The sequence below is a fragment of the Nipponia nippon genome, unplaced genomic scaffold (assembly GCF_047370975.1).
Source record: "Nipponia nippon isolate SJK-2023a ecotype South Korea unplaced genomic scaffold, ASM4737097v1 scaffold_8, whole genome shotgun sequence".
NCBI classification, from domain to species: domain Eukaryota; kingdom Metazoa; phylum Chordata; class Aves; order Pelecaniformes; family Threskiornithidae; genus Nipponia; species Nipponia nippon.
The window spans coordinates 2,383,636-2,411,368 of record NW_028262402.1 but is presented as its reverse complement, the minus strand read 5'-3'; the positions used below and the strand labels follow the sequence as shown (position 1 = coordinate 2,411,368).

The following is a 27,733-nucleotide window of genomic DNA, read 5'->3' as shown; positions in this document are numbered from 1 at the left end:
AGTGAAGTGAAAAGGGTAGGAGGATATGTATTACATTCAGCTTCTTAATTCCTCTACGGTCTCTGAGCAGTCCCTCACTGCTCATGCTTGGTGCCACTTGCTTAAAGTCAAAGCAGAGCAGCATCGGGGCTGCTGCATCCCCCTTGCCCCTCAGCGAGGCAGCAGATACGAAGCTCCACTGCTAACGAGGAAAGCTGCAGTCGCTGGCCAGGGACTTTCCTGACGAATAATAAGCAAAATGAAACCTTTGCCTGAAGTTTCACTTCAGGCCATTAACACCAGATGGTTATGAATTCAGCCTCGAGTGCCCTGGGCCAAGCTCATAATTACTTTTATACTTCGTTCGGAGAAATACTAAATTTTTGGGCCTGTCCCCTGGCAGCAGTTACATGCACATGGCTCCTGCTGAAGCTAGCACGTTAGCTCCCAGAGCCAGAATATGGCCCTTAGTGCTTTTCCCATGCTGCTGTTTGTTTCTCAGTGTGCTGCTGGGACCCTGCCTGCCTGACAACTCTGCTGCTCAGATCCTGCCCAGCTTAATTAATACCGAAGCGATGAATTAACAGCACCCAGACACAGGCACGTATGCCCTCCTCTGTACTGGCTGCTCTCCCAAGACCTGCGAGGAGCTGTCAGCTGCGAGAAAAAAAGGCGCGCTTCAAAAATGATCACAGTTGCACAGGCGGGGAGCAAAGCCACAGCGAGCACAGCAGCTGGTACGGCCCGTGTGCGGCACCTGCAGGGAAGCAGAAAGCTGCATCCCCCTCCCTGGGGTCCCCCCACCAGCACTGATCACAGCACTTGCTTTAGTAGCCCCGCACACTGCTGGCATGAGCGCTCATCCGCTGGCATAGGGAAGGCAAAGGGTCAGGCCATTCAAGCCTAAAACACCAAATACAGGGGTAACAAATTCAGCCACAGCTGCTAAGCATTCACATGTTTCTTGTGGAAAGTACTGCAGGTGTATTATCTAGCACAGGGAGGGACAGTTAAATAAAAGTGGGCCTATAAGGAAATAAGCTGATTTCCAAAGTGTGGAAGAATGGAAGCTCCTGCTGCCCCCAGTGCCACTGTGTGCATTTTCAGGAATTTCAAAATTGAAGTCACAGATTTAATACTTTAACATTTCAAGTACTTATATTTGCATGCTTCTTAAAAGTATTTTTCTTAAAGTTTAGCTATTTAACTTAAGTGCTTAGCTCTAGATACTGTGAATGGAATAACCTGGGGGTTTTTACATTATTTTATTTTAAGCGAGAAATTCCCTGGGGCAAGGGCTGGACTCCCCAGGTCACAATGGGCTTTGGAGCACCACTGACTGGCACACCCAGGGACACATTTTCCAAAGGGCTCTTCATGGTTTTGGGCAACAGCATTAAAAAAAAATAGCATCATCTATTTCTTAGCCCCATCATCTATGTGTGGATGGTTGCCACACTGCCACTGCTGGCAGACTCAGGTGCAGTGGGAAAGCCAAGACAGGTTGTGTGAGAGCAGCCAGTGTTACCTTCCAGTGCAAAGCCAGGGTCAGACCACCAGGATGAGCTCGAGGTCCATTTTGCCAACACATCAACATGGAAATCTGTCTTGTAGCTAAATGGAGGAACCCAGCCCCCAAAACTATGACTTCCCCCACCCCCCGTATTACACAAAGAAAGAAGGCAAAGACGAGGAAGAAATGGCAACCCTGGTAGTACCAACCTAAGCAACTGGTGGGGAGAAGCGGGTGAAAGGCAGGAAGAGGAAGGAACAAGAAATGGCAATAAATGTTTGCAAAATTCACATTATTTGGTGGACTCAGGACATGGTTTTGTTTTCATTCCTCCTCAGAGTGAAAATTCCCAACAATCAGGCAATTTTTAACACCTCTGTTACTTGCCGTCCTTTTCCAGATCCTCCCAAAAGTGGATTTTGACAGGCCCTTTGCCTGTTTAGGTACATCACCACAAGGTTAACAACATTCACGTCAAGACCCCCCAGGCTCTCAGAACGGGATTTACCCAAAGGCATGCCAAAAAGCAGTTAGGGAAGGCAGCCAAAGAGGGCTTTATTTATTTATTTATTTAAATGGAAAATAAAACAGAGGAGCTGGAAATGAAATCTGGCCGCTAAAAGCCAAGCCAGCACGTTAAGTTTCACTCCCAAGCCCCCTAATAAATGTCCTTTCTTTTACAGCCCTGCTAAATGATGTGCTGTGTGCTGCAGGGCTTGCTAGGAGGTATCTGCACCGCGGCCAGCTGCTCTCGTTTCTGAGAATTAGGTAACATCATACAGTCCAAACAGTAGGGCTTTAATTCAGTCACGAAATTTTTATACTATAAAAAGATTAAAGCAGGGTGTCCCCCTCCAGCCCCCGGTTTGAACAGCTAACTCTTTCCAGGTGACTTTGTTTTCCCGTCGCCTCTGACTGAGCTGTGTTTCATTTCCAGGGTTTGGGGCCCAATCCTGCAGTCCTGGCAGATGCCAGCCCCCTGACTGGGTAAGGCCTGTTGTTTTGTTAAAGCAGGCTAGATTGGGCCACTCGCATCCAGGCAGCAGTCTGAGTGGCCTGGGGCCATGCTGCTGCTTTTAGGAAAGGATAAAATGATACTCAGGCCTCACGGGAAACCCCCATGTGCACAGCCCCACTGCAGGAGGATACCCCTTTAGCCAGGGTTTCATAAGCCTTAACACTGGCTTTGACGCACCAGGCCCAGTCAAGCACTGGTTTTGGAGTATGGGGTGGTTTTTTTCTCCAAAGCCTCCACTGGCTTTGGTGAACCTCGACTTTCAGAGAACATGAGCAGAATGTATGTGAATTAACCCAGTGTCTCAGTATCTGCGACTATTCATATCCAAGAGTTTGTTGCTAAGTCCTGGCATACTGTAAAGCATATCTGATAGTCCAAACCAAGATAAGGCCACGCAGAACCAAACCTCTGTTAGCAACCACCTGGTGACAGTGGGTGCACGCTCCCTTTGCACCGCAGTCTGAGCCCGGTCTTACACGTGAGCCAGACCTGATGTGTCCATACTGCCAGACCTGATATCTCAACCTGCTCCACTTTACCTGATTGTTTTGCTTTTATCATGAAAATGGCCTTTTGGGTGATTATGGCCAGGTCTTACGCTGAAAACTTTTTAGAGCTAAGCTGCAAAACACAGTGGATAAAGGCAACTCCTATGTGAAAAAGGCCTTTTCCTCTGGTACAGCTGGTGCCATGTTGAGAACTGATGTGTTTACATTGTTGGGGAAATTGGTAAGCTACACATCACCTCAGAAACTTCCGTGATATAAATACTCTGGCAAAGCCTTTGCGGTGCATACTATTCATGTGTAAGCATTTAGGAGCTAAACTGGAAGCATTTTTTTGTTTGCATTCGCCGATGTTCCCGTAGCTCTTTCATACCTGAAGCATGACAGATTGAAATGACTCCTTCTCTACAGAGGAGTTCTCTGGGCTTGGACTTGTCTTACTAATCCGTAAAAAATCATTTATGCTTGCCACCTATATGCTCTGAAGAACCATAAACTTGTGCCAATGCGTTTGCCGTCCTTCACCAGTGAGAAGTCCAGTTGTCTAAATCCCCATTCAGATTCATTCATCTCATATCCATTCACTTCTCCTGACAAGTCTAAACCAGACAGTCAAGGAGAGGTAAAAAGCAGAGGGGCTACCATTTCCTTCCCACTGGTGAGAGATGAGGGGAGGTCTGACAAATACGTTTATAAATACTTAGAAAGCCGCAGCATTTGTGTTTTATGACATTTCAAATTAATCCGTGCAAATTCCTAACAATTCTTGTCATACCAGGGCTGAGAACAGGCCGCACATCATGCTCGTGGATCAGCGGTCGCAGAGAGCGCCACGCTGAGCTGTGTGCAGCAGCTAATTGCATGCCAAGAGCCAGGGCTGAACAAGCGAGGCACAGTCTCTGCAGCTGACACGGCGGGACCGAATCCCAGCTCGGAGAACAAACAGATTCTTCAGTAAGCATGGTCAGCAGCTCCTCTCGTAGCGGCAGTGACGGACTTTGTGCGTGGCTCACCACATGCCTCCATATGGGAATGGCTCACGTTGTACCTTTGCCACTGCTCAAGGCATGCTGCCACCCTCCCACTCCTTTCCAAAACTGCTGGGATAATAATTAAATCTGAAGATAACTGCGAGATTAGTTTCGCTTTGATCTCTGAGTATTTCTTATCAAAACTGCAATATTTATCTTTTTTGCAAGCCTACCAAGTAATCACAAAGAGGAGCAAAATGCCACAGGGAAAGCTGATATGAGACACTTCCACTTATCTCTATCAAACTGCTTACCTATTTTTGTTTAATCCCCGTCCAAACATGCTTATTGCCAGAGAACCATACGTATACAGATTATCAAAAGAAAAAAAATTTACAAATGCAGTAGGAAATGCACACAACCGCTGTATTATTTCTCAAGGAACAGCACTATTAGGTGTGGGCCCTAGAAGAGCAAGCTGCAGAAGCACTGTAAGCAAGCAGTACTTCATCATCCGCCTGCCCATCACCTGGTTATCATGGTAATCTGGGAGAACCCTTCAATGCATTTGAAATATCAACGTTTTGTACAAAATCTCAAAATCTCCAAGCTCTTCTGGCTCCTGATACATGATTTGGGAGGTTTGTGGCTTGCAGTAGTTCTAACACCTCATGCAGCCCAGGCCAGACAGCTTAGCAATACATAAGACACTCAAATGGAGCCCGAGGCTGTGAGATGGTGGACAGCAGGGATCATTCAAGACCTGTGTGGAAGGTAGATGGAGGAAACCACAACATCTCCATCCTGAAGCATATGCCTTCAGATTCTAACTTCTGGTGTCTAATATCAAAGCAAGTTTTTCTTAGCAAGGCAATAGCTTTTCAAGGTAACCTTATTCTAGGGTGAGCTCCAAGATTTATGGATGGTAGGACAATTTGCATCAGCAGAAGGACTCGTATAATGTTAAATGCACCAGCCAGCACAGGAACTTCTCAGCTGTGATAGACTTTGCATCACATGTAGATGTCTCTGGAATCCTAAAAGCAGACCCTGCAAATATGCAAAGCTATAATAACCAGGAGTAAAATGTAAATAGATAGCTTATATCCTGTGTAACTATATAAAACCTGTTCTGTACAAGTGTTCACTTCTATATACAGAGCAAACACCAGATTCAAGGACAAGCGGGGATAACATGTTCAAATTACTTCCCAGGGAAATGAATAAGGAAATTCTTTTCATGTCAGTACTGGTCTTATATATGTGTTTGGTTTCTTTGAAGGAAAGACCCTTCTAAACCTTCCCATGCTCTGCCTTTTCTACAGTACGAAGACACACCATGTGCCTTTTAACTCTGCCATTACCCATTACTGCTTGTGAAACTGAAAAAGAAGTTCCCAGTCTCCTGAGTCAAAAAGCAACTCTTTTTCTCCTTCCAGTTGTGATCATGACCCGTCATGACCACTGCCAAGGCTGCCAGTCTGCCTGTGCCTACTGAAGTCTCCGCAGCTGCACACAAGTCTCTCTCCCTCCCACTCTCAGGAATGGAGCAGGCAATTATGGGAACCACTGGATTACCCAAAACTGAGATAAGCCCTGCAGCATCCTGACATTTGGTCTCCACCAATGGGTAACAACAGCAGTGCCATAAATTTAATTACATGCCATGTGAAAAGTACTTCCTTTCATCTATTTTAAAGTGCTGCTAGCAGTAGCTGCTACGGTGTTTCTTGGGGTGATAGCAAATAGCCTGTTCCCTGCTGATCTTATCCACCATGTGTGCTTGGTTTTCAAGGCTGAAAACTCTTCTAGTCCCTCCTAACACAGAGATCCATCTTCGCTCCCTATTCTCAGCTCCTAGTTTGAGATAACCTTTTTGGGAGGGGCTGCCTGGGGCTGCATTCAGTTTCAGAGATGGGAGGGGACCATTCCTATACGGAGCAGCACAACAGCAGACACCTTCTCTTCCACAGTATGAGCACACACACCCTAGAAATATTGTGTGACACTAGAACTGGCATTAGTGCTAGAAGCAAAATCTAGAGTTGTACAGCTTGGAAGAGTCTGTTACAGTGGAAAATAAGAGCAGGGCTTTCACCTCCGCCAAGGCGATCTCAATGAGAAAGATGGAAGGAGGTCATTGGAAGACAGAAGGCATCAGCCTCAGAAAAATGATATTGGCCACATACAACTTACCAAAACTGGACTTTTAAATCGATTCTATAAAATTTCCAGGTTGCCATCAAAACCCTCCTTTCTGTATCTTCAGCCCCAGCTCTATCTTGGTTTCTTAGCATGGAAAGGCAGTCACTTCAGGATAGTTGCCTCAGTTTGCTCTGGCCACCTTTATCTGACAGCTATGGCTATTCTCTATCCTTGAGTCTCTTTATTGTTGTGCAGGAAGCACATGTTTCGTAGCTACCCAACACAGTTTATGAGTCAGGGGGATTTTGTCCACAATATCTATTTTTTTTCTTAAAACCACAATTCATGCAATAATGTGAGAAATTCCTATATTTTTTAAGTGCCTTTCCAAACTCTTTGTTTGGGGAAGGAGGTTTTTGCAAAAGGAAATAGCAGGCTTAAATGCTCATTAGAGAAGAATTGCTCATACATGCCTTGTCAGAAACCTCATGCTCCCAGGAGGCCTGCTTTGCAGCTCCTCAGTGCCAGTGCAGGAGGCCACCTCGCGACAATTACTCGAAGGCAGTGTGCACCTCTCACCTGTGTCACAGCACAGCAAGCCTCAGGAATAAATTTAATAGCTCATGCTTGCTTGTTCATTTGCTGAAGGTCTGGGGCTGTTTTCTTTCTTCTGCGGCTTGTCCTGTTACCCTGTAATTAGGGCTATGGTCGTATCTGCAGCATCTGAGAACCTCGGGATGACTATGGTGAATGCAGTAGGTAGGAGGAGATTTAATGAGATATTCTGGGCTTTCAGTTACGGCCATGCCACCCCGCTGAGGCCAGTCAATTACTTTGGTGTAATTACAGGCAAGATCGGTACTATTTTCTTTCCCTGTAATGCTCCCTCCCCCCAAACCCTTTGCAATTTTTAACAGCAAACTGCAGTATTCACCATTTACTGCCATAGGACACTGCCTGCAGGTACATACACCAGCATCACCAAGAACAGGGAAGGCAATCCTTTCCCAGGGTTTCTGCCTCTGTTCATGGCAGAGCCAAACACTCTTCCTCAATGTCAGTATCAGAATTTCCCTGAGGAAATTTTACCTAGCACGTAAGTGCAAAACTGCAGACTTCGTTGTCAGTCTGCTATTTGGCAATACATCTCACCCAAAACATTCTACCTCAGAAGATGGCACAGATAAAAATTCACATTTCACATCGACAGCTGATCTATGGGCAAGACGGCAAGAGTCAGGGTAACAGTGCTGACTGGCTGCTTTGGTGGTCTCTTGGTATCTCCCTTTCCTATTTCGCCTATGCCAAGTACGGACATGTTGACACAAAACTGTAGAAAACTTTCTGGATAGCACATCTGTAGTCAGTTTTCATTTGAAATAAGGCCCATCTCTGGAATGTGGTCCATCCAAATTGATAGATTAGCTGGACTAAATATACACTTTCATTCTTGTTGCTTGAATTATGGTGTGAGTTTCTTGTCTTTTGATTTATCTGTGATGCAGATTTGTCCCAAGACTACATAAGAGGTCCACAAAACAGCTGAAGGAAGCTCATGCTTTACACTTCGTGAGCATAGTTTGTCAACTAAATAGCCAAGGCACTGCTTTCTATTGTCATCTAGCCTCCTGTCCCCTCACTGCCTCCAAGAATTAGACAAAATTATTAAAAAAAAAATAAAAATCAGAAGTCTAGACTAAATCTACCCGTGTCCTGGCAGATCCTTCCCTCTGAAGAGATGATTCTCCAAGAAAAACCTTCCTATTTTTAAGGCTAAGGCGGATCTCACAAGTGGCTTATAGGGGAACATTTTTGTGGCCTGTGGCAGGGTATTATTTTAGTAGCTAGTAATAAGCAATAAACTGTGGGCAGGAAAAGACTTCTATCTGCCAGGGCTGGAACACAAAACCAAACAATGTCAAAGTCAGGGAAGCATGAGGAGCATTGCTCCTACACTTCCTTTGCATTTTTTGCTTTGTGTGCTCTCACATAGTAACACAGGAGGAAGTGGAGCAGAAACACCTCAACAGAGGGATGAATGAAACTGCCTGGATAAAGAGAGGATCAGTAGCCTTCAACTAATGCCTCACGCAGCCAACTAGAAACTGCAGAGAAGATTTGATCCAAAAATGTTATTAAATCCATGGAGAATCCAGTTAGTTGCTTGATGACCACACTGGATCTTCCAGCACTTATCCTAGCTAATTTGTTTGTTTGTTTTTTTCCTGACAGATTTATGATTGCTAATTTCTAGACATGCCTTCGTACAGTGATGACTTCAAAACTAAACCTTATTGCACAGTATACTCCAAAACTCCTGAATTCCACAACTCTCTGGTGCCACAGGCTGGCGATCGAGCTCAACTTCATGTAAATCACAAGATGGAGGCGCACCTAACTCAGCACACAACCAAAAGGACTGCCTCTTTCCTTTCACATTACATTCCATGCATTTATGGCTGCCTTCTTTCTTGTTCAACATTAAAAACGCATCACTGGGCAAACTGGGAACATCGGAGGTTTCACTGACTGGGTGCAACACCTAGAAAGGCACAACAGGAAGGTTTTTCTTCATCTTCAGGGGAAGAAAAACCTTTTTTTTCAGGATTTCTGCACACAAAGTCCCAGTATGCAAGGCTAAAAAGCACAGTAGACAATTCAGACTGTCTTCTTACAGCAGAGGACTTCCATGCATGTGCTTCTATTGGAATAGAAGGACGCTTCTCAGAAGAACATTCTACCTCCAGTTGTGTTAGTGCCTAATCCACCACAACACTTCGTACATTTTAGTGGCAATAACTCTATTCATTTCCAGAAAATGTTCTTTCCACAGTTGAAGCTAAAAATTAGGCTGATAAAGAAACACATGGTTTATAGATTTATGCCTCATCTATAAACAGCTGTAACTTGTAAACTGTAAGCAATTCACAGTCAACTTTTCAGTTTCTTTTGTGACTTTTTGTTTTGAAGAATGAAGAACATATAGGACAGGAGCCCATTCTACCAGTTCATAAAGTGGCGCTTTTCTTCCCCCAAAGAAAGAAGAAAACATTCTCCAAAACAAAGCAAAAAACTTTGCCAGAACACAAAGCCCAGGTCAGACGATGAAGCCTGCAAGTCATTGCAAAACATATTGTTTTACTGCTGTTTTGCAATAGACACTATTGAAAAAGATAGCGAGAGATTAAAGTAAAACCATCCCATGGAATGTATTTTGCACATTGAAAACAAAACCCTACCAGAAAGCTTCTCTCTGTGTCTGAGTGACAAGCATGCTCATAATAGGAATATTCCCCATGCCTCTTACCAGGCAAGAGCTCGTGGCTTTAAATTTATTCTTTCAATGTTATACAATTTATACATAATGGGTATGGAAAACCTCATCGTTACACATGTCGAGCCGTGGGAACCACAAAGGGTGTACAGTTTGAGGCAGCAGGCCCAGAAGCTGAACCTGATGAGCTCTTGCATAGCTTTTGCTGAACTGGTGCTATTGATCAGCTGGATCAATGTCACTGCAAATAGCAAAGAAAACTGAAATTCCTCCTGTTTTACAGTCTATGTTACATAAACAGCTGTCCAATGCATGAAGGAAAAAACAGATGAATGTCTCACTAATGCTGCCTATCATGCAAACCCTACAGATTTCAAATGCTCAGACAAGGGCCAAGAAATACATTCTTGGCACAGCCTAAAAGTCTATACCTTGTCCTCAGTTTTCACTGACATCAATGGCAATTTCTGCACTTGAGGACAACTCTCAACATACTGAAGGTGATAGCTGCTTTCTTATGTATTTCCAAAGGACTGATCTTCAGGTAAAAGTGGATGGAACGTCTTAGCCATCTCAGCCAACATCTTGTCAATAAAATTCAGCCTTCAGACATCCATATGAACTACAGATCAGGTAAGCAAGCAAATACTTCTACTCTACCATAGTCCTGAATCTCGGATTCATCCAGGAACCTTTCAACCACAGATTCACTTTGGGTATCAGCACAGCAATCAACAGGTAATTTGTATAAATCCTTTGGCAAGGTACTGCTTTGCTGAGTATATAAATGCTCTTCTCTTCTAGGTTTAGCAGAAGTGTTTATTATCAAAACTGATAATGTAGCAATTAAACAGCTAGTTAGTAAAATGCTTAAGACGATAGAAAATTAATACAAAACTGCAGGTCAGAAATGTTGCCTCCAGGAAATTAAAAACACATTTCTTGGCAAACAGCCAAGATTATAATATTTTTCCTTTACCTCAATGCACATGTTACCTCCTGTAGCCATCTCTGGACATACATGAGCAACAGGAAGTCATCCTCACATGGGAATTTTAATAGAACCAGCAAACTGATGATTGCTTATTTGTTTTGCTTTGCAGAGCGGTGTGGAGAAGGCTTGTTTCTGCCTATTGAACTTCTGCCTCACACCAGTACTTCTACTAGTCCTTTTTTTCATAAGTTGCGTGGGCTGTAATTAATTTGAGAAAGGAACTGAACAGGGGAAAGCCGACTCAATACACTCGTGCAGCTTCCACACAGCTGGAAACACTGGTGGAGGACTACTTCATAGTGACCCCAGCATATGTCAGAAAGAACCAACCTTGTTCCTCTGAGGTCTCCCCTCAGAGCTAAACCAGAGGCGTGTATCATTTTATTCCTACAGGACACACCAAGATCGTAAAACCAGTGTGCAACCCTCCTTCAGCAGGATGGCTGCCTACCTTGCATGGTCGCTCACTTGGGTCTCTTGGCCAACACTTGCCTCTTGTGTCCCTTCCCTGTCCCTAACCCTGTGCCCGCTTGCTGGTGTCAAATCAAGGGCATGCCCCATGCTCTGCTTCTCTTCCTAACACCCTCCAGGCACCCCAGGCAGCATTTCTGTGAGGGCACTGCTGCCTGTGGGTTCAGCATGATTCCCAATGAAGATCCCAGCTCTTCGCACAGACCCAGCAGTCAGGTCTGTTATGATTGTGTTTCCACCTCTAATGGATTATGCCTTTTAAGGAGAGAATCTGTTTCACCATCACGTGTCCAAATTCATGTGGGTTTGCCCTGAACTTGGGGAAAAACACAGTCCAAAAGGACAGGCTTTTTTCAACCCTTTTAATTAAAATCCTGACCAAGTTCTGGACATTGAAGCTCATTAACTGACTAGAGTTCATTAGTTCATCACCTGAACTCTGGTGCCTGAAATGTGCTCCAGGAGAGGAAGCAGGCTGCACTGGCTAGGGACGAGTCCATGCACTGGGCAGCACCAAAGGGATCCTTATCTCCTTCCCCATTCACTGATGAAAATCAGGAACAACTGAAAAATCTGTTCCACTAAGAAAGGCCTCCACCATTTTCTTTTTCCTGACAAGAACTGCACCTGAATATTCATCTAAAATCATTGCTCAAATTATTTCGACTTTGCTCTAAAAATAATAAAGCTTTAAAAATATTAAAGCTGTGCTTTAAAAATAATAAATACAGGCTAGTATTATAAATGTTGAGGAAAGCCAACAAGGAATGGAGAAAAAATATTTGGAAAATCAAAATAGCAGTATTTTTCAAACTGTTTTACCCTGGACTGCTGAAACCAGACAAGAAGTAGGACTGTAAGGCACCTCAGTGGTGTAACTGCTTGGGCCAAGATTATCATCAGTTTGAATAAGCGGATCCAGAATAGATAATTTTACGTATTTGAGACTTGCTGTAGTTTCCGGGCCAAGCTTCAGCAAGTCATTCAAGCATGTGCCTGACCCTACATGCATTAAGGAGCCTGACTGCATGCAGGAGGCAGAGGGTCAATCTTTCAAGAAGTTAGACAACTCTGCACTTTGAACAATGCCTGAAACTAACTGCAGGACTAACGCTGAACCCATTAAAATGGAAGTTCATAACAGAAAATTAGAAAACTCTTTCAGAAATCAGGATCCGCCTGATCTAGATTTAGCTAGGGATAAATATTTGCACTGCTCTTTGAATGGGCATTTGCTTCAGGATTAAATATTCATAGTTAACCAGCCATGCTTAGTCATTTTATTTTAATATTAAGCCGCACTATGCAGGGTGGTAACGCCAGTGAATGGTAGCACCAAGATTTAAGAAAAAAATACTCTAGTGTTATTACAGAGGAGCAACATAGAGCATATTTTCGTCAGTTTTCTGAATATAGCAAATCCTCAAAGAAGGCTGACTGAAGTGTGATTTTCCTGCATCAGATTATTATTTACTTGGAGTTACTTTAAAATGCTGGTACTAAGGGAGTAGGAGAGGTAGGAGAAGAGGGATACTAAAAATAATGATAAAAGAGGTGCATGAGGGGGATGCATGTGTATGCGCATACCTGCATGCACACACAGGTATGTGCATATGTATGTATGCTAAATATCCATGAGACTTAATGTAAAATACTGGGAGGGGAAGCGATCTGTATACACAGCAAGCTGCAGTCAGGATTATTACCTTTGGATCTTGGAAGCCAAAAAAGTAAAACAAACACTAGTTTGGGTGGCAGCCTGAAATGAGGTATATTATATGGGTGCTCTACCAGAGAAACCAAGGCGAGCCTGGAGAACAGCATTGCTTTGTTCACCCAACACATGAATGGAACATGAGGGCATAGTTTGTGTGGGAGCACTGAGCTCCTGTTGATTAATTAAGAACTAATCATCTTCTTCATTTTAAAAAGAGCACACACAGGCTCTCCTTTGCAAGTAGGATATTTGTGGATTATTTTGCCATTCCTTAAATTAACAGGCAGCTGCATCATTCTGGAGACAGGGACAAAACAAGATATCAACCGTAGCAGCCTGGATTTTGGTGTGGTTCCAGCCCACTAACTGGCTCTGGTAGATCCAGAGTAATAAAATCCCAGTGCCTGAGGCCCTTCAGCATGGAGCAGGGGGTTGTGTGCATGGCACCCAGTATTTGCCATTCACAGTTAATTCTTGACAAGCCTTTGGCCACTGTCTCAATGGTGGAGCCAAACCAAAACGCAAGCTGTTCACAGCCAGATCCGTGTCTTCAGTTTGGCCCATCACTTTTAACTCAGGAGAAGTACAGCTCTGAATCTAGATTAGGAATAGCTGCCTTCCTGTTTTAAAGCTATTTAAGGAATTTCCAACATACTTGAAGTCTGTACATGTAAATATTAAAAAAAAAAACAAAAAAAAAAACAAAAAACAAAAAACCCAAAACTCTGAAAAACAAATGCATCATTTAGGGAAACAGCAGACCTACAGTAATTTGTAGTTGGACCTAATACACCTGATCCTGCTCCCACAAGAAAGTCAATGGTCATCTTAGAAATGGGATTGCACCCTAAGTAACCTCTGATAGTCCCAGGCCAAATGTAACCTACAACAATCTTTTGAAGCTTACTAGGCAAATGGAGACTCTTCCCCACTTTTTACAGTACAGTCATTCTGAATAAGAAATAAAAATTAGTTCATCTACTGAATCAGTCATCCCTCCTCCCTCTCCAAAAAATCTTGCTTAACCCAGCTTCTCTTATAGGATTCAGGAACATTGAATGCTTCATCACCTACATTTGGGTTCCCCTGCAGTCCACCGGTCTCAGCACTCTGAAACTGGTGATGATTTATACCACAAAGCAAACACATTCTGTAAATAAGAGACGGACACTAAGCACATAAAGACCAGAAACTGAAAAATCAATACGGTGTTTGGTTTAGCAGACAGAAAATGTTCAAGTCCTCAAAGAGAAAAGCTCTGTTTACCTGAAGAATCAACCAATTCATATGGAAAATCAGAGGAAAGGAAGAGGGACATACATATAATGCCACAAAATGCTTCACTGTTTGCAGCTGCAGCTCCCTCTGATCAGGCTCTTTGCAGCGAGTTTCCAGGGCCATCAGCTTTCTACTTGTCCATCTGCACAAGCCATAGTGTATAACCCCCGGGTCTGGTGGGACTTTTCAAACAAGAAACAAGCTGGCATCTTGGAAACCATCAGTCAGAAGGAAAAACATATTCGGGAGTCCTTATGCAGACAAGTGTCCCACCAGAGCCACAGCAGCCCTGGACAAGGACCCTCCACAGATTGTCCTGTCCACCATCAGCCAGCAATGGGAGCAGGTGGGAACAAACTTTCTGTTTCTCACTCTGCTTTCCTTTCATTTCCCTTCTTCTGCCTTTTGGGTCACCCCCTAGGATGTTTTTGTCAACATTAACGTGATACTTCAGGTTAATTCAAGTTAACCAGGTATGCACGAGGAGCTGGCACATGGAGCTGGAGCCCAGTGCAAGGGTTACTTACCTTCCACTACCAACGTTGCAGGTTTAGAATAGGCTGTGCCCAGGCTGTTCTTGGCTACACATCGATATTGTCCTGCATCTTCTCTCTGAACCTTGTCGATCCTTAAATTCCCCGAATCAAGGACAGCAATACGAGCATTCTCCTGCCGGAGGAAGTTGGGATCAAGGTGAGGACTCTACATGCAGGCTGCGCACAAGGAGCACCAAATGTCCACTTGCAGAGATTGGGTTTACATGCATGAAAATTATTCGTGTTGTCCTACAACAGGATTTAGGGCCAGCTTCCTGCTCAGCATTGTCATGACACACTCACCCATCCCTCTTTTTGCAGATCAGTGGATTATAGCTTCAAAAGAGCCCTGAATCTCAGCTAAGCAGCTCAGTAGCTCTTATTTATGAGAACACTCACAAGTGCATTTAGCAGCATTTGGCCACACTTAGTAGTAATAAATATATATAATATAAAATACAGATACACAGAGAATGTTTGGTTTATAGGCGGAATTATTGCAGATGCAGACATTTATGAGATGAACCCTGGATTTTCCAAATGCTTGCTTCCTAGAAACTAGAATTTACAAATGCTGTAATTGATGCTAATATTTTAACACAGTACCTTTAGCGAGTAGTTAGAATTACTTAAATTTCATTCTCTGCTCACCTTTACAACTGTTTCTCCTTTGATCCATGAAACAGAAGGTTTTGGATTCCCCATTGTAGTGCATGGAAGAACAGCCTTTAACCCTTCTATTATTTCCACATTTACAGGCGGTCGGGTTATTTTGGGTCCTAAAATTTTAGAAGTCAAAAATTAAAGTTGAACTGAAGCTAAGAGATACTAGAACAGGACAAGTTCAGAAATTACAAAATCTCTGCTGCTTTTTCTGTACATTGCTGGAAAATAGAGTGGTCTTAGTAGGTCATGAGCTGCCTTGGAAAGAAAAAACCTTTTTAAGCACAGCATTTGGAGTTTCAGTTTATGGATGCAAAATCAGCTAACTTGAATGGGTTATTTGTTTTCAGGAGTGGAGTTTGACAGTCATTTGAATTAGGGCCTGGGCTAAAATCCAAATCCTGATAAGAGTATTTCCAATATTGAAGAATGTTTGCATTCCAGGTTTTGACATTCTTCAGTGCATAAACAGTGTATTGTGTGAAAGCTCAGATTTGGAGTGAACCAGTTTTGAAATAGTTTTATCCCAGGCTTGTCTCTAGCTCAACAAAAAGGGCATGTAAACTCAATTAATGTCCCTAATTGAAGGATTTATAACTGTGTTAGTAAAAAGGAGAAAGGATCCTTAAAGAAAAAAACAATCAAACTCCCTTAAAGTTCATATGAGACAAACATTTACCCAAAGAAAAACATGGCTTAGCTTACTCTGAGCCAGGAGTAAAAAACGTCTTCATCTCCGTTTTTTGGGAGATCTGAAATTTTGTCTCCATTGCATGATACCAAACCAGAAAAATGACCTTTAGAGAGCAACACCTCCTGGCACCCACCTGCAGGCGACTGGGGTGCTGGAGAGCCCCAGAATTACCGGACCTGGAGGGTCATGCTCATTAGCGCAAACAAATCCTTTCCTACAAAGAGATGCTTTAGCCAGGATATATCTCAGCTGCCCTTTTAAGTGTTTGTGTAAATAACTGCAGCCATGTGAGTTCAGCTTCACCGAGCTCAGCACTTACAGAGCCCTTTGCAAGAACCAGTCCTCTGCCTTCCATGTGGGTTGGTGAGGTTTACACTGCGGTGCTCCAGACCTGTCAAGGCTGCTATTAAGAACATCTGAACAGCATTTACTTGCTTTTGCCATCCTCAGGCATAAATCTGATTAGTGAAATCTTATGCTTAAAATTCACAAGGGATTTATGCAGTATCGCTCCGGAGGTCTAATCTATCAAATTGTGCTGCTTTTACAAAGTTTTGTCCAAAGGGCATTCTTCAAAGCATCATTTTTTACCTTCTCCTATGCAAACAGTTCCTCTGATCCTAGCACAGGTGTGTGTTATTCAAAGTGAATAATAACAACTGCTTTTAGTTAAGGTATGATCCAATATGCCATGTCTCTGCCTCAGGGGACTGCACCGAGCCCCACAGGAACATGGGTCTGCCCTGAACACGGACCTCCAGGGTCCATACCTGGGGTCTGCTCAGGCTCTCAATTACATGCTCACATGGTGTCAGGAAGAAATTACATTCCCACTTACGCATTTTCACTTGGAGAGCCCCACAGCTCTTCGCAGCCGCTCCAACACTGTTTTCTGCCTTGCAGCAGTACTCCCCATCGTCACTGTCCTCCACACTCAAAATGGTCAGGAGCTGCCCATTCCTCTGTATGCTGTACCGGGTGTCGAACAGCCTGCAGGGCACAGCACAGATTGTCAGGGGCATGGGGACAGGAGGGATGGAAAGGGAGAATTGCATTTGTAGCTGCAGAGCGCTGATGGCACTACAAATGGCAGTATGTTTTACTTTTTATTCTCAACATGCAAAGAGAAAGGAAGGCACTGAAAATGTTGAGTTGGGCCTTAAGATTTGCTTTGGTCATCACTAGACCATGCAGTTCCTGACTGCCACCAGCATGGTGGCACTTCTTCCTCCAGTCAGGTATTGGTAACGTAAGTAGGTACACAGTTGGGTTTCTGTCTGGCCAAGGACAGGCATAAGCACAAGTAATCTTATCCAGCTGGGTCCTGTTTTAGGTATAATCACTCAGTGCAAGGGAAGGATTCCTACATAGGAACTGGAACCGGCTGAAGTTTTTTAAAGAAAACTTCAGATTTAAAAGAAGAAAAATTTTTTCACTAAACAGATAATGTTATTTTTAATGTTGTGAAGAAAATACACAAACTAAAAGCCAAGTATTTTCGTTTGCATCCAGGAGTGGTTTTGACTATTTTGAGGGAAAAAAAAAAAAAACAAACCAACAAACAAGCACAGAAATGTGCTGAAGAAAAGAAGCCATCTAAAGGTTAGAGGATACAAGGATAGCTATAGTTTAATGACAGCAGGCTTTAACCTGGAGGCTTCAGAGAAGTCAAGAAAGACACTGAAGTTGGAGCAACAAAGGTACGGTCTGGGGAGCAAAGACCAATTCTATATGAGAGCATGGAGAGTGCATGTGTGTGTGTGTGTGTGTATGTAGAAGAAGAAGGGAGACATAGAAAGAAAGGTGGTGATAAAGCAGAGGGCTGATCTCTGATGTTCATTGCAAACTGGAAAAGTATAGCAAAACTTCAGTGGAAAAAGATTTGCATAGCATTTCATAAATTCCTCCATGTTTGATTTTCACACCTTTGTTGATGCTTTTTGGAAGCACTTTCATGCAATTGGCCTTTGATTCTGACAAACAGTAGCAAAAGGCCTCTGACCTGAGGATTGTCTCCCAAGCTATCATAAATACCTGACACCTAAGTATGTCCTGTTTTGTCTTTTACTGTTAAAAATTGTACAGCAGTCACCGAGTAATCTGAATGTGCTATTTTTACAGCACACAAGTGTGCACACATTTCCTTTCAACACCTTTTCACCCTTCAGCCTTGTATCTCCTTTCTCTTTTTCACCCTGGGAAGAAAGAGTACAATGAATTCATCCCTCATGTAAAAGACACGCAGGCTCCATTCCCCTCTTTTCCTGAGGAAGGCTCACCCCAGGCAGCCCTGTCCTGGGAGATGGGGCAGGTAACCATTTCACTCAGCACAGGGTACCTGCTGGTCTACGTGCACAAGTTTTGATGCCAAAAGGAAAGGCACTTCTATAAGACTGGAAAGTTTCCAGGCACATTGCAGACACTCGGGCAACAAGTCTGGCAATGCTTCTTTTAAATACAATATAGCATCCTCCTCCTTCGTAAATGTGTAAACTGAGGGACAGAGCAGATTGCATTGTCTGAAGCTAGAGAGCAAACTCCATGCACTGCTTGCAGCAGAAACCAAATGTCTCCAAGCTCAAGTGTGTGAATCTGCAAGAGCACTCCCCAGGCACTCTTATCACTCCCTAAGAAACACAGATTCCCGTATACTTACAGCCACTCACCCTCTTCACTGCCACAGACACATTTTGATGTTTCCAGATATCTCCTTTATCATGAAGGAAAGCACTGACGGTTTTGGCCCGAGATGTTGGAGAGGGCTGGGGGTGCTCCCTACCTGATGGGAACGTCATTGCGTGTCCATGTAATCTTTGGCTCAGGGTACGACTCCACTACACAGACAAACTTGGCAACGTCCTCTACCAGTGCATCCACAGTTTCCAGAGGAGTGCTGATGAAGGGAGCTGTGTGAAGGAAAAGAAAATGAGAAAACCTCCTGGTGCCTCCTGGAGAGAGGCACAAAGCCTGCCAGACCCCTTTGGCAGAGGCAGCCGTGTCCCTGCAGGGTTGCTCCATGGCTTTTTCCCCAGTGCAGAGGTGCTTTCCACACCCTCCACGCATTCGCTGTAACACAGGCCCCTCCACATTTGTAGCTGCAGCCTTCTGTTGTTTGCTGCAGGTTTTGCTTTTTCCCTTGTGCTGTCTCTATAGGGTGCAAAACAGAGCAACCCAAGCATGGGGCAGCTCCAACAAGGCCAGTGTGTCCCTTGTTTCTAACTCTTCTCTCCCCCAGGGTGCACAGCACCGGGTGGCAGAATGCAAAGACACAGGTGAGGCTGTACCCCTGCTGCAGGTGTGGTATTGCATGGGCTGGAAGTGCAAGGAACAGCACACAAATTGAAGCCAAGCTGACCGGCTCCTGGAGTGGACACAGTGCCTCCTCATTAACACATAATGCATGATGTTTCAGCTTCTGCATTAATACGGGATTTGTTCTGCTCAACTATTTCTCTTTTTTTAAAAAAAACATGTTACATAGCACTATTTTTTTCAAAGCCAGGGTCATAAAGGCCCTTCAGGTCTTCCAGATCTGTGGCATGACTGGCACACATTCTCTTTTTCTCACCTTTTCTAACCAAGTAACACCAGGGTTAGAAGTCTAATAGCTGTGTCTGATGCTTATTATCACAGACCTGTCGTCATATATTATTTGAATGTATTTGACTGTATGAAACATTTTCCGTCACCCTAATAAAAGACTTGAAGCACGGCTGGAAGGAATCAAAGGATACATCTAGCGAACTGCTTTCCCTGCGCATGGTATGCATTGCAGCCATTGCCTCCAAAGACACTTGAATGACTTTTAATCTGTGGCTGCGAGGGACACACATCCAATATTTGTTGGACTGGATTTCATTGACAGCTGTGCTGAGATAAACTAGTTTCATACCATGTTCCTGAAACACCACCTTGAAAATGTACAGCGGATGCAGGAATCTTCCTGTTTCTCGATGACTGTAGCAGTATCTGGCACACTGTGTGTCTCTTCACGGACAATCCTGACCACACTGTATCTGCTGGCCCTCCTCAGTACAGTAAGATTTAAATTCAGGAAAAAATAAACTACATCAATTTTACCCCTCCCTCCTCAATAAAAAAGGTGAAATACAAGACACTCCCATTTAAGTGACTGAGAATAATAGAAAGCCTTTACCTTAATGCTTTTTCAATTTATATGGGAGTAAAAATTAGAATGTCATTGGAGTTCAGCTGGAATGAAGCTAGAGGAAGAAAGGATCAGCTTCCACTATCAGGTTAATGTAAAAGTCCTAATATTTTTGAAATGTCTTTAGAATGAACCTGCCTCAAAAATATTTCTAGATTATATGACTTCAGATTGCATAATTGATAATGACTTTATTTACATAAAAACATCTTAAAACTACAGCTCAGGTAGCACTAAAGATTATATTAACTAAACGTTAGTTAAAGCACGTCTGTGTCAGATTTGTTGTTTAAGATCACTGCTTCAAATTGTATCAGGCTTCAATTTATTGGGTCATTTTGGGTCACACTAGATAGAAGTAATCATCTGTATTGCACCCCAGATGAATCCCACACCAGTGAAACCAAACGGAGGATTTTCATAAAACCTAAATTTCCCTGCTACTGAAGGTTGTCTTAGGAGAATAACCTCCACCGATGGCTATCCTGTCTACTTCAAATGGGACATTCCTATTTCGTGACAGAATATCTTGGGTTTTGATGGCATTAAGTCTGGCTGAAATGGAGTTTTACAATCTAATTTTGTATAGTATGTTTTTATTACTGTTGTCTGTATGCCTTAATCTCTGGAAGGATGCTTTTTTAACCCTGGGAACTGTAAATTTTTACAGTAATCAAAATTCAAAGCAACCAGTTTTGTAACTGTGTTGTCACGATAAGCACGGCCAGTCTCACAAAGAATAAAGTTAAATTTGTATCAAGAGCCAGTATGCATAATGACAGTATTTTATTCTTTGGGCAAACAACAGCTGTCAGTTTTATATATTAAATAAATTCACTAACAAGTTAAGTACTTTCATGGTATCTCTTTAATTCAAGACATGACAGAATTGTCCTTAGCAATATTGCGTACCCATGTAAGGTCTGATCTGAATCTCCTGAAAGTCAGCACCAAGGTCTGATCTGGTCTCCTGAAAGCCAGCACGCAGCTCTTAGGGCACAATCAAGCCTCATACTCATAGAAAACACTGTCCAAACCAACAGCACTTTACCTATGGTAAAAGCAGAAAGGGAACTTTTTTTTTTACAGCTGCCTCCCCAGATCCTACATCCTCGAAGAGCAACCGTGACAACAACAGCGATGTGTCATTTTCTCGTATGCTCTTTTTTACCTTTCCGATATTAAAACCGAGTGCTGGGCCAGCAGGGAGGTGAAGGCAGTGCTCCTGTAGCCGGGGTGAGGGGGCAGAGGGCACGAGGCCGGAGAACGCGTGGTCTGTCTGCAGGGGACAGAGGGCGGTGGGCCGTGCCGCCATTTTGTCGTGAGGCAGCGAGAGAACCCCAAAATGGCTGAGATGGTGCCTGCTTCTAAAAGCTGTCCAAAAAGCTCAGGTGTTGGTGTCAGTCCGTGTTTTCTCAGGAAAGCAATCAAACCTTACGATGCCTTCATTACTAGACTTTAATGTAGGAAAATAAAACCCAAACAATGTGCAGACATATCTATCGGCATATAGAAATGGCCCCAGACATTTCCGTGCGCATCCACTGGGGCTCTCTGACATTTTTTAGGTAGCCCTGTGGCTTTAAATAACATTGAAAATCAATTAACTTATATATCTATAAAGCCACACAGGTGACATTTTTCTGGATGTCAGCTGTAGTTTCCCGAGATAGCAAAATGACCCGAGGCTGGTCACGGGGCCCATGAGAAAGCCAAATCCCCTTCTATCTCCAGTGCACCAGAAGCTCCCAAATTGCTTGGCTTTGGTTTTGGATCCACACTTTTGAAACAAGACAAGCCAGGCAAACAAAACAAAGCGGAGAACAGAGCCAGTCTCCCCAGCAGCATTGCAGACGCCTGGAGATACTGCAGTTCTCTGGTCAAAAACTGCTCAATCGTGTTTCCAGCTAATGCTGCAAAACCTCTATAGGGCACCACTGGGCTGTAATTGTGCTTCAGTCTCTCTCAGGGAACAAGGCAATTCAGCCACCCATGGCATTTTAGGAAAGGATGCCTATCTCTTCATTGCACTCTGCCATCAGGAGAAAAACCAATCCCCTTCCTCTTTGCTTTTCATGTCTCTCCAACCCCATCTTACCAGAGCCTTCAAAAGGACTGGGGTTTACCAACTTAGTTTAGTGCCTTAGGAAAAAATCAACATTTTTATTTCAAAAGTTTTTTATAAAGAAGAGACTTTTTTTTTTCCCATTTTGAGGCCAACCTGACTAACAATTGTAACAGCACAGCCCTGCAAGAGCAGCAATGTTGGCCTAAGAGGTGAATATTGGCACCCTCCTTGAGGGTTTTTTTTTTGTTTTCCTGAAGCTGCAAAGTTTCTGGTATGCTTTGAATAGCTCCTGACACTCACCGTGCAGCAAAACCTTTCGTCCACAGGGTTACCAGATGGTACGTCCACCAGACCACTGTTGCACTTTGTACCTCAAAGACTTTTCTAAACAGATTTTTTTTCAGTTCTTGTATTGGCTAAAAGTAAGTGTGCATGTGTCCATGTCCGTGTGTATGTGTGTGTGCACACAAGAGAAGAAGTTATAATAACTTTTGTGTTATATGCAATACAAACCATGCATATTTGTATTTATGTACATATGCTCTGTAAAGACATTATAGCTATTTACTTCTTCTTTGATCTTTATATATTTATAAACAGACACAGGCATGCAGAACACCACAAATCCTGGGTTCTGCAGCAATGGATGCTACCAGCCATTAAAACCTGTAAGCTTCCTTTGACGTGAGAAATGTCCATCCCACCCAGGCTGAACCCAAAGGTCTCCCCTGCCCATTACAACACAACTACGTGCTCTTCCTAGACAAAGAGCCTTCAGTCCCAGATACAAATACGAGATTATTTTCACTGCTATCCTTCTAAAAGCAGTGAAGTGACCACCATAAGCAGCGCATTTTTGTCCTTTTCAGGAATGCTACCACACCACCCACCCCACCGTTACCAGGCATGCCTTCCCCTTTGCAAAACCTCCTTCAGCAAGGGGCAGAAGCAGAGCAGGGCAAAAGCCCCTCCAAGCAAACCTTTCCGGAGCGTCTCGGCCAAGCTGAGGGCTGCCAGGGTGAGGATGTGCACCAGGGGCACCTTCAGCAAGTCATTCATGTTTGATCCAGAAGGCACCCGGCTCCTTCAGGCGAGGCGTGCGGAGCTCCCGACCGGCTGCATTTCAGATGGTGGTGCGCGAGCAGAGCTTCTCCGCTAATGACGGAGCGGGGTCTGCGGGATCTAAGTATAATCAGGAATTCTCCCACCCGGCGGCGGTGATGGACGTGGCCAGCTGGTGCGTATCCACTTCGGTCAGTGTGAAAGCGTGGGGCTCATGAAACAAGAGAAAGCAAATCCCTTCTGAATTCCTTCTAAGCAAACAGAGAGGAGTACAATGGGCAAATGCATTTCCAGGGCAGTACCCTACCCCAGCGCTGCAAAGTCACCAGGCCTTTATTTCAGCACCATATAAGTGCAGTAGCTGAAAAAATGCTTGCCACTGGATTTTCCTTCAGCTTAGTCCCCCCTGTTTTTCATTTTTTCTCCTCTCTCTCTCACATGCACTCCCTCTGTCTTATTATAACCTTTCATGATTGGCTGCAATATGCCACCTGTTGCCCTGCTGATAGCATTTCTTTTCTTAACAGATGTATTCGCTGAAGCAGGAGAGGTTGGCATTGGGGGCTGAAAATGCCCTTCTTTGCCAAGGAGGCTGTCAGTGTTTGAGAACCACTGCAGCATGCTGGAAAAGCAGAGCCTTGTCCTGGAAATGGACCCCCAAAAAGTGAATATCCACAGTGGGAGCGACATTTATACCCTGAGAGAAAAGGAGCATTTCATTTCAACATCAGCAGCAGCCCAGGGTATTTGGGCATGGGTAAAGGCAAATATGGCTGTTGGGTACTGACCTTATTAATCCCTCAGAAATATCTTATTATCCACCATGTCTCTGCCTAAAGTGAAAGACTGAAAATCAGAGCTCATTTTCTAGGAAGCTTTAAAGGAGCATTGGACTTGAGGTGATCTCCTGACTAACTCCATCTTGCCCCACCCTAGCATAGTGGTCTACATGACATCATCTTTTTTAAAAATGTCAAGTCATTTGTACTCCGTGTTTTTGCAGCGTAAATATTTATATGAAGAGCGTTTGCAATCAGTCTCACCACTGTGGAACGGCTGATGTGGGGGCAATATCTGCATGAGCAGAAGAGAAAAAGGTGAATAATCAGGCTTGGGAGAATCTAATTGATGAGGAAGCCCTGGGAACATGACTCTAGATACTTTTCATCATGTTATCAGCAGAGCAGATGTGAGCGTTGCACTAAAAGGCATGGTTTGAGGAGAGGGAATGTGCAGTCATAACATATCACAGTAAAAGGTACTTTGAGATCTCTGGAATTTCCTTTATTTGCTGAACGTCTCAGTTTCAACCACTTCTTAACAGTCATTTCTGCAATGAACATACATAGTTCAGCAGTGCTTCCTCTGGGGAGTAAATGGAGTAAAGCTGGCCAGAGCTATGCGTGTGTGAATCCCAATGGTTTGGCATGGTTTGATAATGGCAATGTTACTTTGGGGACACGCAACAGCTGATTAGGAGCAAAGGTGCCTAGACAAGTGCTCCTCTGAAGATGAATAAAGGCAGAAGCACTCACCAAACATGTGTTAAAGATCTTCCAGGAATTCTGGAGCTAGCAACAACAACAAAGACAAACAACAATGAAACAACAATAATCCTACCAGGGAACAGAGAAATACTGACTTATGGCTGAACTTATAAATATTTATTTTTTTTATTTAAGTTCAATCACATCCAATTAATCTGCTCCATGGAAAGGCAACTTGGTCTGTTAGGGTAAAATTCTCTCCATGGAGGGACTGGACCAAAGACCTCTGCATCACTGGATTCCTCTCTGGGCTGTGTTACAAGGACTTTGAAACTGCACCATCCTGTACAAGTCTAAAAATTAATCTTTCCCTTTTACTTGCCAATCACAGCATTTAGAAACGACACGGACAATGATGGCTGCTAAATGTTAAAATGCCTTTGCATGTTTTGGATCACCAAACTACTCCTAACCTCTCATCTCCTCTGCTTTTTAGATTTTTATTAAGGACCACAGTGAGCTATGCTCCTCTAAACTGAAAGGATGTAAATTTACATTATAAATGGGAGTAGAAAGGATACACATACACAAGGTGGAGTTATTTTGTTCTCCAGCTACACATGCCATACAGCTAACAAACAATATATATGGGAAGCTGGTGATCATCTGTGTCCATCATGGAAAGATGTTTCTGTATAGAGTGAAATGAGTGGAAATGAAATACCAGTGACACCAAATTTTCTTTTATTCCAAGCATTTTCCAGGCTTACCTTATAAAAGTAAAATGCTCCTTTAATTTTTACTCCCAGCAGTTATGAGTTTGCTGTTTGTTGGTTGTTGGGGTTTTTTTTTCCTAACAAAGCTGAGATGCATACAGTTTACATCTAATTGTTACTTGCAGCTGTTGTTATTTGTAGTCATGCCCCAAGGCCTCTGTCAAGATGAGGTCCCAGCAGCCGACACAACTAGTAATGAGAAGCATGTGGCTTTCACGCTTTGCAGGCAAAGCTTTGTTCCTACAAAGATTTGTACAGCAGCTTAGCTCTCTGCACCTCCACAGAAGTCAGTTCGTGAAGTTCAGTGCACAAAGACAAGGTGTGCTGCAGCATTCATTCATCTAGCTACCATTTTTTCACTTTGCAAATTGTTTGCAGAGTGACTTTTAATAAATAAAATATTTTTAATAAATACATAAATACAAATAAAGTCCCAATTTTTGAGAGTTTTCTGAATAGTTCAGATAACTGTCTTCCAGTTAATGAATTGCTTGGTATCTCCCCACCATAAAAGGAGAAATTTGCTCTTCATTCTTTGCAGGACAGGACCATGCTGGACCTTTTCTCTGTTCACCTCTTCTCTCCCTGCTTCTTCCAAGGGCTCTGCTGGAGGATGTCAGTTTTACATGCTAATGCAACATGATTTGATCACTGGATACTTTGAAAACCGCCTTTTGCCCCACATCACCATCTGGGATGTCTTCTCCCTAGATAGTCCCAGCTGTTCATCCAAGTAGACAGGCTAGGTCAGGTATTTCCAGCAGAAAGGGTCCAGCCAGGGAACAACCTCCTTCTGTGGAGGGACCCAATGAAGTTGCTTTGGCAATGGCCCCAGTCACCCAGCATCTGGTGATTCACACAGAAATATCCAAGTCAGCACTAAACCAGCCTTAGCAGTGTCCATTTTAATGCAATGATGTCATGAATGTTGATGCTGCCAACTTACCTCAGTAAATACAAGGGCCACCAGTCTTCAGTTTTGATGCTGCCAGTCCTGCAGTCACCCTTTTCAATGCAACACAGACACAGTCTCTGAAGCATGAGACCAGATCTGAGACCTTATACAACAGGCCAGGCTATTTTCACTTCCTTTTCAGCAGCAACAAGAATCCCTAAAAATGACTAGGTCACTAGTGTTCGGCTCAATTCATGTATGTAACAATCAAGCCAGAAAAAGAGCGAGCCCTAACCTGCCAAGGTACCAGATGAGTACAGACACAAAAGAAAAGTGGTCTCCAAACCCCAAGCTGCCATGTCATGGCTCCAAGCCTCTTCCAGTCAGCGCAGAGCCCAGAAGGACGCATACTGTGTGGTCTTTACCTGAGATGAATGCATGCACACGTCCCTGCATGCACTAACCCTGTGCCTGGTGTGCCCTTGCTGCTTCGCTCCTCAAAGCTCCTGGCCCCTCAGATACAGGCATCCTCACAAACTATTTGACAGTGAAACCCATCTGACCATGTGGGCCTGCATGTATGCCTTCCTACACAGAAAGGAATCAAGGTCTCATTGCCATAGGCTTCTGGGCCCACCAGTCCTCCTAGTACACCCCACCCATGCTGCCAGCAGTACCTAAACGCAGCACATGCTCCTGGGTGTATGGCATGGAAAAGGCAGCTCTGATAATGCATGCCAGCATTTGGGGAGGAGGTGAACATCATTTTAGCTTTTTTATTATGCATTGCAAGTTGCTTCTTTATAGTGAACCTGAGTGGAAGCAGCTGTTTTAGCCACCGGCTCCAAGGGATTTAACCCAACCTGCAACACACATATGGCCGGTAAGGTATTGCTGTTTGTGTCAGTAATAGCAAATGCTGTATTCAGTGTAATATGTGAGGGAATAAGCTGCACTGCTGCTGTTCTTTACCCTGCGCTTGTGGGTTTTTTTTTTTTGTTTGGGGTTTGGGTTTTTTTTCATTGTCACAATGAAGGAATGACTTTTCTCTAAAGTCCTTTAAGAAACACAGACCCATCCCAAAGCCCCACTTACTGTATTTAAGTTTCAGGGTTTCAGGTGCACTTCGCTGGCCTCTGCCCTCATCCATCTGGACGAATCTCTGATCTCCTACTAATATTTCAACACTTACTGATCTCTGATGCCTGAATCTAAAATGCTCCCCTTTTCTTGTCTTGAGATTTTGTGCATATTGGGAAACCTAAGATTTGCATTAATTTCTTGCTATCATCTTGCTGTAAACTTTCCACTAATTTTTCAGCTCACGGTATCTGCCAGTACTGACTAAGGCCAATCTAATCTGCTGTCTTATGTCCTGTGGTGGGGCAAAATCATGTAGTGTTATGAGGTGAAATTACTGTAGTGAAATCGTGTAAATACTGTAATGAAGGAGGAAGATCCCTGTCATGCAGCTAGCTAACTGTGCCCTGGTGTACATAGCATAGAGGGTGAGCTGAA

General features: G+C 43.6%; 1 protein-coding gene across 4 annotated transcripts in view; it reads right to left on the bottom strand.

The window, feature by feature from the left end:
• MUSK (muscle associated receptor tyrosine kinase) overlaps positions 1-23,066 on the bottom strand; it is a 52,812-nt gene extending 29,746 nt beyond the window's left edge. For 2 of the 4 annotated variants that reach the window (XM_009473172.2, XM_087742052.1), the window contains exons 1-5: positions 22,976-23,054; positions 18,539-18,665; positions 16,598-16,749; positions 15,054-15,181; positions 14,394-14,535 (exon numbers count right to left, since the gene is read on the bottom strand). In XM_009473172.2, coding sequence (XP_009471447.2) covers positions 14,394-14,535; positions 15,054-15,181; positions 16,598-16,749; positions 18,539-18,665; positions 22,976-23,054 — 628 coding nt within the window. Of the gene's footprint in view, positions 1-10,730; positions 10,740-14,393; positions 14,536-15,053; positions 15,182-16,597; positions 16,750-18,538; positions 18,666-22,975 lie in introns of all 4 variants that reach the window. The other 2 variants (XM_087742051.1, XM_087742053.1) reach the window with 2 other exon arrangements.
• Between the last annotated feature and the right edge of the window lie 4,667 nt (positions 23,067-27,733).